Below are 10,310 nucleotides of genomic sequence, written 5' to 3'. Positions count from 1 at the left end.
CCTGCATTTTTCCTCTTAGTAGTCACAACCATTAGTGAGGGACTATCAAATATAGCCAAATTATCCAAATGTGGGATGGGGATAACCATCTTTGCCCTTAGAAACTCTTGACCTAAAACCACCTTATAGTCATCCAAAGGAACAATTGTGAGACATGTCTTGCATTGCCAATCTCCAAGTTTGATTGACACATGTTTGATTATACCAACCACCTTTTTCTCTCCTAAGTTGACAACCTTAAAGGATGTATGTGCGGCCTCAAGTGGTAACTTGAGTTCTCTCACAAGATTTCTATAAGATTCATAATAAATTTTTTATTAAAAAGAAAGTTCTTTTGCTACAAGATTAACTTACTAGTAACATCTATAATTCCAAATCAACAAGTTTGTTTCAAAAAAAGGAAGAAGAAGGGACCATTACGATAAAACAAAATCTTGATATAAAGGTATACCATTATATAATTCCCCTTTAACATCCTATCAACAACCATAAACCAAAACACACCATAAAACATAACATTCCCACTATCTTTAATATTAGGATAAGGTAAAATGGTAGGAGAAGAAGAAGAATAAATTTTAATGTTCACAAGGCTAAAGATAGCCTATGGGACAGATCGCCTCGCAATCTGATTTCTGCACTCAACCCTTTTCGTATGCAACATGACAATGAATGATCCTTACTTCTCAACAATCCCTCATTGAATAAATTATTCCAAGAGCTAGATGTTAGGATATTTACATAACTGTCCCTACTGTCCTTAAAGGCTTCACACCCTAAAATGAAATGCTTTTATGTTTCCACTCTTTCGGAAGTGCAAAAAATACAAACTCTTTTCCCCTAAACTTCTTTTGGACTTTTCCAATGTCCGATTTTACAATGGAGCTGATGAGAGTTAGTTTTTAATTGAGCAATAAGGATTTTGGCTCTCCATGAGATATTGGCTCCTACATACGTTTTTTTATGATGATTATGAGTGAGATTAAAATCTTCAATACAATACACTCTCTTTCTCCCCAACTCTTTATCCCAAGTATGCTTGTGGAACTTTTCCATACAAAAGCCTTTATTTATCTACTATTTGTGGGGCACATGTTCAAGTAAATATCCCATTTAGTAAACCATTTGCTATTTTGTTGCATCCAAGTCTTATTTCTTTTGCATAATATGTCATTGAAGACAAACCTTAGGCCATCTACCCTCTTCCATTTGCTCAATTTTTTTAAAATATTTTATGAGTCGCACCATAACAATTGCTTCAATAGGAGCAACCGCCATTTCAATTAGCAAGATATCATAAGGAACTAAACTTTTAATTTTGAACCTGTTTGTGATAAAGTGTTTCTGATTTTTCTAATTTGTAAATTTTCTTACACATCCATTAAGAAATTAGGAAGAGTTTATGAGGTTATAGATTGTTTAAGGGGTCTAGTTTACCCATAAAGGTAAGATTTTATTGTTTTGTATAACACTGAGACTCGGATGAGTACTTTCAATTTCATTAGTAATAATTATTCTTTAGGGATTGGGATTGGGATGAGGGCTTGGGTCACCCCAACATGCCAAAAACCCATCTTGACCCTCGGGGGAAAGAGGGGGTTCTCCCATATAATTGGTCACCCACCAGCAGGAGGGCATAAGGGATGATTCACCACCATAAAAAGATCCCCCCCGTGGGTGGTAAACACGATTGAGAGAAAGGTGCTGTCTCAAAATATATATACCCGACGAACTGAGGTCTATGATTCCATTGCTATTGTTGTAACCTTGCCGCTGATAGTCAGTCACAGCCAGACAAATGTACTACTGACCCACAATTCACAACCATAGAGAACCATTGGAATCACTAAAAGCCCAAAAAGAGTTTGGGTGGTCTTCCAATCCCATAGCTTTGCCTCTTTGCACCTATTTTGAAAAGCATATAGTGCCTTCCAACATCTCAAAGTTCTTTTCTTTCTGTAACATTCCCAACTTAGATTTTTGTTAAAGTCAATTATGAGGTATTTGAAATTTGCAACTTTTTCAAGAGCGCTGCATTCAAAGTAGAACTTATGCTAGCTATGTTTTTTTTTGTTAGAGAAAACCACTACTTTCGTCTTGCTAATATTGACTTGCATCCACACCCTTCTACAAAAATGCTCAAGGGAAAGTAAGTGCTCTTACAAGCCAAGAGCAGGTTTAGCAATCAAAATAAGGTCATTAGCATTCAAAAGAAGCCTTATAACAAACTCACCCAAATGGACACCATCACTGCCTTGTAAGTTTAAATACTTTTCAAGTTTGTCAATATATAAACCAAAAAGGGTAGGAGAAAATGGTCACCCTTGCTTGACACTGATATCACTACTAAAACTTTTAGACATACTAGTTGAAGTTCGGATTTTAACTTTTGCCTCCTCGTACAACCTATGAACAACTACTCTAAAATGCATAAAAACCCAAATTCCTCCATTCTATACTAAAGCTTATCCTTAGAGACGGCATCAAAAACTTTTTTGAAATCAATAAAACAACGTAAAACTACCTCTTTTTTCTCCCAATTTTTTGTACCAATCGTAACGTCAATCTCTAAATTGAGGAAGCTTTTTGTTACCATGAACATGTCATAAACCATTATATTAATAAACTCCCTTGTGAGAGTTTCTATTAACACAAAAGTCAAAGTATCTTGGAACTTACAGTGCGAACATATTATTAATGTGAATAAACACATGTTTACCCTTTGAGTATGGTCTACGTGGCCTTCCTATAAGAACACTATGAGTATGGCCTACGCGGCCTTCCTATAACAAAGTAAAGGCACAACATCACATTTGAGCCACGAGCTTCTATGTTCAAATTCAAATATTGTATGGTCTGCGTGGCCTTCCTATAAGAACACTATGAGTATGGCCTAAGTGGCCTTCCTTTAACAACCTAAAGGCGCAACATCACATTTGAGCCACGAGCTTCTATTTTCAAATTCAAATATTAAACGAAATGTTAAAATGCGGGAAGTCGTGGATCGAAAGGGTATGTAGTGGTTGGATGGCGACCACCCTCCCGTCCGAGTCATGTGAAGGTGACGTGGAGTTTATCCGGATGGTGATAATGATGAGATGGACGATCTTACCCTTCGCCTGTCTACATGGACTACAAAGGTAAAGTGGTGGTGGTGGGGGCCAGGGTGTACCTTGAACACGTGGGCCCTCTCTTTCTACCATTCCACTTGGCTAAACTTCCGAGTGCTTTAAGAATCCACGATATCACACCAAGCGGTGCATCCAACCTGGCCGGACTTTGCAAGCCAAATCCAATCAGCGAAACAGGAATTTCAGCGCCCCGCCGTAAAACCTAGTACACCTTTGAAATCGCTGTGTCCTAGATCCATTATATACCAATATTTTTAACACAGCAGTAGTGTGTTAAACATCACGCACTTATTCTTTCGGACAGTGCCCAAAATGCAGACGAAGCGCACTGTTTAAATCCCCAGCGAGGCGCGCATTCGAGTTTTGCATTTTAATAGACACGGAAGGCAAGGCAGGCAGTGAATACAGAACTGAGAAGAGTATGCTCCAGGAGGAAGGGGATTGGATTCGAACCTTGGCTGGCCGGCTGGTTCTAAGAGATAGAAGCTCTCAGAAACAGGTTCTTGCTCTAGAACTCCGTTGCATTGCATTGCATTGAATGAGTTTGAACTCCGCTCATTTATCTTTTCACTCTAAATAAACTCCAGTGGGTCTCGTGGTCGATCTCAGGTGAGAGATAAGTTACAGAAGACTAAACCGGATTCTGGTGCTCATCTCAGGGCACAATTCTTTAGTGTCACCAATTCTTTTCTTGCTTCAGCGATGAAGATCAACCCGGAGCTTCTTTCTCATACGATTATGTTGTAATTGGGGGAGCATTCGTTTGAAGTAGAAGAAGAATGGATGGTAACGCTAGTGCTATGGTAGGGCGCGTGGAGAAATGGCCGCTTACGAGACAGCAAAAGAAGCTCGGTGCCCTGCCATTTTGGGGCAAGAAGCTGGCTCAGAATTTCTTGACATGGAGGAAATCGGAGGATCCGGTGAACTTCATTATCAGCTGCTCTGCGAGAGAGCCGAATAAGGGGATTGCGCGTGTCGTTTCTACGAGAGTGCGGGGGAGGCAACATGAGGAGCCGACGGAGGAAAATGCGTTGCTGGAGCAGGGAGGGGGTGGTGTTTGGGAAGGGGCGCGGAAAACCCCTGCTCGACCCCGCAGAGTCAAAATCCGCGCAATGCACCCCTTCACATCCCCTCGGTATTTTCCTTATTCTTGCTTTTCCTTCATTCCCCCACTTCGATCACCGCGATGAATTTCCCCTATTCCATGGTTTATGTCTTAGTTTCTGCATTACCGAAGAATAAAGGGAATTATAACAATTAATGTGCAAGAGCGTTGATTTTTTTTTCTTTTTTTCTTTTTCCAGCAGATGTGCATTTGATCTACTAGCCAAATCACCAATGATTACATGTGGCTAATTACAAATTCGAACTCCCAAACTCACCCCTAGAGGTTACAAACTTACAACATGAAATAGTATACGAAGTTGGAGCAATAGAGCTTTTACAGTGAATACTAAACAGTTAGATATGCAGTGTTTGGTGTCTTGGAATAGTTTCCACGACTTTAAATTTCCTCTTCCAAGCACAAGAACCTGAATTTGTGAATGTAAATTCCTTAGATTCAGCAAGGATATATGACGATTTACATAAATTATTCCAATTTATTGCCGACGCTGCTGCTTAACATCCGGTTGTCACGGTGTGTACAGCAGAAGTTTTTCACAGGAAGATTGAACATTTGGCTAAGCCTGTGATATGTTGTGCACTTTTCATAAGTTTTAGTTCAAACATTAAAATACCTATCTGCCCACATAAATTTTTCCAGGTGTAGAATAGGATTGTGCAACAAGAAAATTACATTAAGTTGTAGTATTTGCAAATACATAATTTTGTTCCTGTTTAGTGGATCCCCACCCCGTGAGATCAGCTAGTTTAGCTGTAGTCTGGTACATAGCTTGACTTGTGCACTCGTAGTTTCTTTTACTTCACTATAACAAATGATAGAAATCTATCCCAGTCCTTTGTATTCGTAGAAAATAGAAAGTTTTAGAAAATTAAGCATAACAGCATCTGTTGGAACATAGTATATGGGACCATATGTGATTTTTTTGATAAAAAGTTTATTCCTGCAACTGGTCATGTTAGCTAAATCTTGGTAATACTGCCCCAATTAATCAATCTTCTGCACTGTTATAACAGCTTAGGGCTACAAAACCACCTGCCCATTATAGCAGATTATGTTAAGAAAGCCACCCGCTGGAATTCAGGCAAACACCAATCAAGATATTTTCAATAGAAAACAGAACTTGTTACTGAGCATAACTGTTTCAGTGCTTATCTATCAGACCGGGTTGTTTTAAATCGGTCTTTAAAATATGATGCTATCCACTTAATGTTTATGGATATGTATTTATAGAAAAAAATGACAAAATGCACGTTGCACACAGACATCTAATGGAAAGGGTTTATGGACAGTATATGCATTAGACTACATATGTTTTCAAACATTGTTCTACCACGAGAAGAATATTTGAACTACTGTATGCGTGATTGATATGATATTTGTTTTGCAGACCTCGAAAATTTCCGGAGCAAGAACATTTCCCTCCACGGCGCACTAAAAGAAATTGTGTACCTCCCTCTCGAGACACTCCACCCAAAAGAGGTAGACTCGTGTTTCTGTGGAAGCTGGAGAGAACTCTTTGTTGGCTTTTGATTCCGTTGAACTTGAATTTTTTGGTCAATGACATCAACCATAAGTAACAGAAAATTTGATATTAACAGTCATAAATGTTAATACAATTAAAAAAAGCCTGTGCTTAGTCCTCCTTCTTTTTCCTCTTTTTCTCTCTCTGGTCAACGAAAGAGTATGATTTTTATCTTCCAAGGCTTAGTTTAAGGGCTCTGGGAATAAAATTATCTGAAAAGTTACGGCTACTTTATTGATGAGTGCTTGAAGAAAAATGGAAATAAGTACTCGACAATATCCATGGAGGAGGAACTAGAGGAAGAAGATGATGAGTTTATTGTACTCTCCAACCCTACCCTAACCCAAACTTGGTGTTCTTGACTACGAATTTCCATGGACAATGTATCATTTGTTTTACAGAATTGTCAAATCAAATATTGATTGGTAGTTTGTATATTTGATGATCACATCACGAATAATTCATCTTACAGGGCCTAGTTACCTCATTTAATCTACTTACTAACAACATTGGCAGCCTTATCACCTTGGTTGATGAAGACCAATGACAAGCCTATGAAGGTTGATCGGATTTGTTCTAACCTTTTTGATAGAAACGTACATTGACATTGTGGAATGTGACATGACATCTGTTAACTTCCATGAATTTCCTTTTTGCAAATACTATCAACATGATCAACAGGCAGTTTATGTTTCATGACAACAAATACACATCCTCTAAGGATGGAAAGACTTATCAATCTAGATCATTATCGAGTAGACCCATAACGAGCAAAACCACACTAAAAATGCTAAACACTACAGGGGAATCTGCTCATAGTATCATTAGACATGTTGAAGGGAAAAATTATAGCAACATTCTCCCCAAAGCAATCAAAACCTTTTGGTTAGTATGGTTACTCATTTATAAGCGTTCAGGGAGCCTAAGGTTCTCTTCCTAATTTTCAGATCGACTGGTATAGGGTGACTATCATCAAGAGTGTTGAACTAGAATACAACTCACCACACTTTTAAGAGAAGCTAAAAGTCAGCTTAGCACCTCACTCTATAGGTCCCTGAATCTTTTAGTTCCATAAAAGGGAACATAGAATAGTGGCTATGAATTGATTATGGGTCCTTCAGTGAAATTACTGTTAAGAATATATATCTTCTCTAGAGGATTGATGATCCAATTGATCAACTTCGAGGGGACAAGTACTTCACAATGAATGATTTGGCATCCTGATCTTCCAAAATTTGTGTGGAGGCTATTGAAGTACATGCTAAAGTGAAGGATATCATCATTACATCATGGGCAAATGTTAAGCCCTACAAGTTAACACAGGGTCTTTTACCCAGTGTAAATTAGCATTGATTTTGGCACCACAAGCCCTATATTCCTCTATGCACTTCAGTGATAGCTCCTCCTCAGCTTCTTATTTTTCTTCTTCATTTTTTTGTTTTCTAAATTTAAAACCAGGTCCTTTATTGCATACTATTCACAAAACTTAACATAAATGATATGGAGTTTCAGAGAGGGCCTGCCCCATGGGAAACCAAGCCCTCCTCTAACCTAAAGACTGTATAGTTTCAAGTATTATAGCACCACTATTCATATTTAACATTAAGAAAACGTAACTCCTAGTTTCTAGAGTCTGAAGGTTGGACAATGTCTACAAAAAGTTATCAATACAAATGACTATAAATTAGAAGGGGGGCTTTGCTCCATAGCAATCTCCAGAGTTACCTCCTTGTGATTGCAATCATTATTCTGAGCAGTGTTGCTGTCATCGTGTTTGCGAAAAAATCAGCAAGGGTCTGGAAAAACAAAAAATCATAAAAATAAGAAAAATCGTAAAAATCGGCAAACATTAGCAAAAGAAAAACATTTTTTGTCAATTTTTTAACATCTAAAGCAACAACAATATCAAATAAATGCATTGCCATTTAAATATGAAAACCTAACTAATATATGAGATGTATAAGATGTCAATTGATACATTGCACATTAACACTGAATAATGTCCTGAATTCTAAGTCTTGTCTCATCCTCAAATTATCAACAAAAAATACAATAAATGTATCTCATCATCATGGGTCGTCTACAATGAAATTAGATACATAAATTAGTGATTTCCTCTGCCCCTATTATGGGAAAAGGTAATGGATTTTCCTTTGGATGAAGAAGGCCCCTGGGTTGGTGTTGGACTCTAACTGTTGGAAAATGTAACTATGTTTGGTCTTCATTAATGTACTGGAGTCATTATGTAATGTACTTGTCAAAAGAATAAAGAAAATAATTTATTATTATTATTATTGTGACTTGAGGACTTCTAGGATCTATTCTAAGTCAATAGAGTCATTGTACTTTTAAAGAGACCCTTCTTGGGCTTTTCAATCATTTTAAAAGGTTAAGTATTGAGTCAAATATGATTTATGTAACCTCCACACCCTGTCGGCTTAGAAGAAGATCAAGTTGGCATAAGGACCCTATTCGACCTCACATGGAGCCTATACAAGCTAGCTCATTGAATTCATTTGGAGCATCATTCTCACACACAAGTTTGAAATCTCTTGTCGTTGGGAAAGAGGGCGAAGTCTGTTGCCGGGAAACCGAAATGAATGTGAGTTTGGGGAAGTCTAAGGAGAAAAGAAAAATTGAAATTTTGGTGCCTCTCTCTCTCTATTTCGTGGTCTGGATTGGGAGATTGAAGACTCCTAAGTTTCGCTGTTGCCGGACGCTGCATGTTGCCGGAAGCTACTGCCTAGTCGAAGTTGCTGGAAGGAGTCGAAGATTTGGGAGGCTGACTTGGTGTGGAGGGAAAGTATGGTCTTGGTATAGGGTGAAGAGTGTCGAAGAATACTATTGAAAGGAAAAATTATCTTGACTGGGTTTTCCCCTCGAGGGGGGATTTGCCCTGACATGTGCCTATATCTTGTGTCTCTTGTTTTGTGATCTTCATACACACATAATATGGTAATTGCTTGATGAAAGATAAGATAATAAAGAAGTAAAAGAATCCAACACACTCACAAGTCATTATCAAGAAAGGAGAATTAAACCCTAATATAATTACTTTGATTTTCCAACATGGTATCGAAGCTAAGGTCAAAAAGAGTCGAAGATCACTTTGTTGGCATGGTTTTTCCCTCTATGATGAACTACATAAGAATGGGTTTCAACACTGCTAGAAGCTGGATCAAGAAGGTCATCTACTACTTGTTCAACAAGGTCAAGAGTCAAGGATTCTTGGTTGATCTTACAAGTTCTCCTACTGATGACTACATTGTTAGAGGCCTGGGATCAACATTGTTGAAGATGGATAATGGATCAAAGCTGCATTCTATATGTTCTAGGTTTGAAAAAGAATTTGCTTTTTATTGTTTAGAAGATAAAAGGGAAAGAATTGTTTTTGTTGATGGAAAAGTATTGGTTTGGGAAAAAGACTCTAGTATTGATAATGCTAGGGTTATTGGAGTTTGTGAAACTAATGAAACTAGGTCTAAAGAGATATTAGACCTCATCCATTCCGATTTGTGTGGGCCCATGTCTGACAAATCACTTGGAGGTGATCTCTACTATGTAACATTCATTGATGACCATTCTAGAAAGACATGGCTCTACCTCCTCAAGACAAAGATGAAGTATTTGATAAGTTCAAGGAGTTTAGGGCTGAAGTGGAAACCCTAACTGAAAGAAAGATAAAAACTCTGAGGTCTGACAATGGTGGGAAATACACTTCTAAGGAATTGATTGCATATTGTAAGGAAGCTGATATTAAGAGGGAGCTCATTGTTCCCTATTATCTCGAACAAAATGGATTGGCCGAAAGGAAGAATAGGTCAATTGAAGAAGGCGTTCGAACTATGCTCCTTATTCAAGTTCTACCAAAGTTCTTATGGGAAGAAGCAATGATGACAACTGTATACATTCAAAATAGGAGTCCTCATAAGAGTCTTGATAATACAACACCTGAAGAAGTATTCACAAGAAAGAAGCTAAGTGTGGATCACCTTCAAATCTTTGGAAGTCCAACATATATTCATGTTCCGTAAGACATCTGCTATATTCTCAAGAAGTATGAAGGAGAACCTCTCAAGACAAGGTAGATCAAGGAACAAAGGTATGCTTTAAATACATTGATTATTCATTTGAAAGTCTATTACTAACATTGTCATGTGTAGCTATATTCAATCATAATGATTCTTGTTTTTGGGTGATTCATCTCTTGATAAATCTACCCACCCCTCTCATATTCTGAAATGATTTTGTAGAACCCTACACAGGTTCTGGAAAACCGTAATTGAAGGGTATGCTAATGTGAATGTCTGAAACCCTAAATTGCTTAGGGATATTGTGAAATGCTATTTGAATTTTGATGATGTCATGTTTGGGATTTTGGTATGATCAGGAAAACCTAACTTGTTAGGATTGAATGATAGGGTATAAAATCCCGAACCTTTGAAGTTTTGGTAATGGGGTTTGCTATGTTTCTACATTGAAACCCTGGCTCATTAGGGTTTGGTGGAATGTGTGAGCAAGACTCTTGTAT

At 37.8% G+C, this 10,310-nt stretch overlaps 1 protein-coding gene across 1 annotated transcript in view; it reads left to right on the top strand.

Annotated features, from left to right (window-relative positions):
• Positions 1-3,251: 3,251 nt before the first annotated feature.
• Positions 3,252-10,310, top strand: part of LOC149204974 (inactive purple acid phosphatase-like protein) — a 374,319-nt gene continuing 367,260 nt past the window's right edge. Inside the window, exons 1-3 of the mRNA XM_089394858.1 lie at positions 3,252-3,630; positions 3,741-4,266; positions 5,645-5,736. Coding sequence (XP_089250984.1) covers positions 3,911-4,266; positions 5,645-5,736 — 448 coding nt within the window. The 5' untranslated portion in view covers positions 3,252-3,630; positions 3,741-3,910. The remainder of the gene's footprint in view (positions 3,631-3,740; positions 4,267-5,644; positions 5,737-10,310) is intronic.

The sequence above is a fragment of the Pinus tabuliformis genome, chromosome 1_2 (assembly GCF_031772625.1).
Source record: "Pinus tabuliformis cultivar Carrire ecotype Pingquan chromosome 1_2, CPIR1, whole genome shotgun sequence".
Taxonomy (NCBI): Eukaryota; Viridiplantae; Streptophyta; class Pinopsida; order Pinales; family Pinaceae; genus Pinus; species Pinus tabuliformis.
Note: the sequence above shows the minus strand (reverse complement) of the source record. Positions and strands in the feature narration are given on the sequence as shown.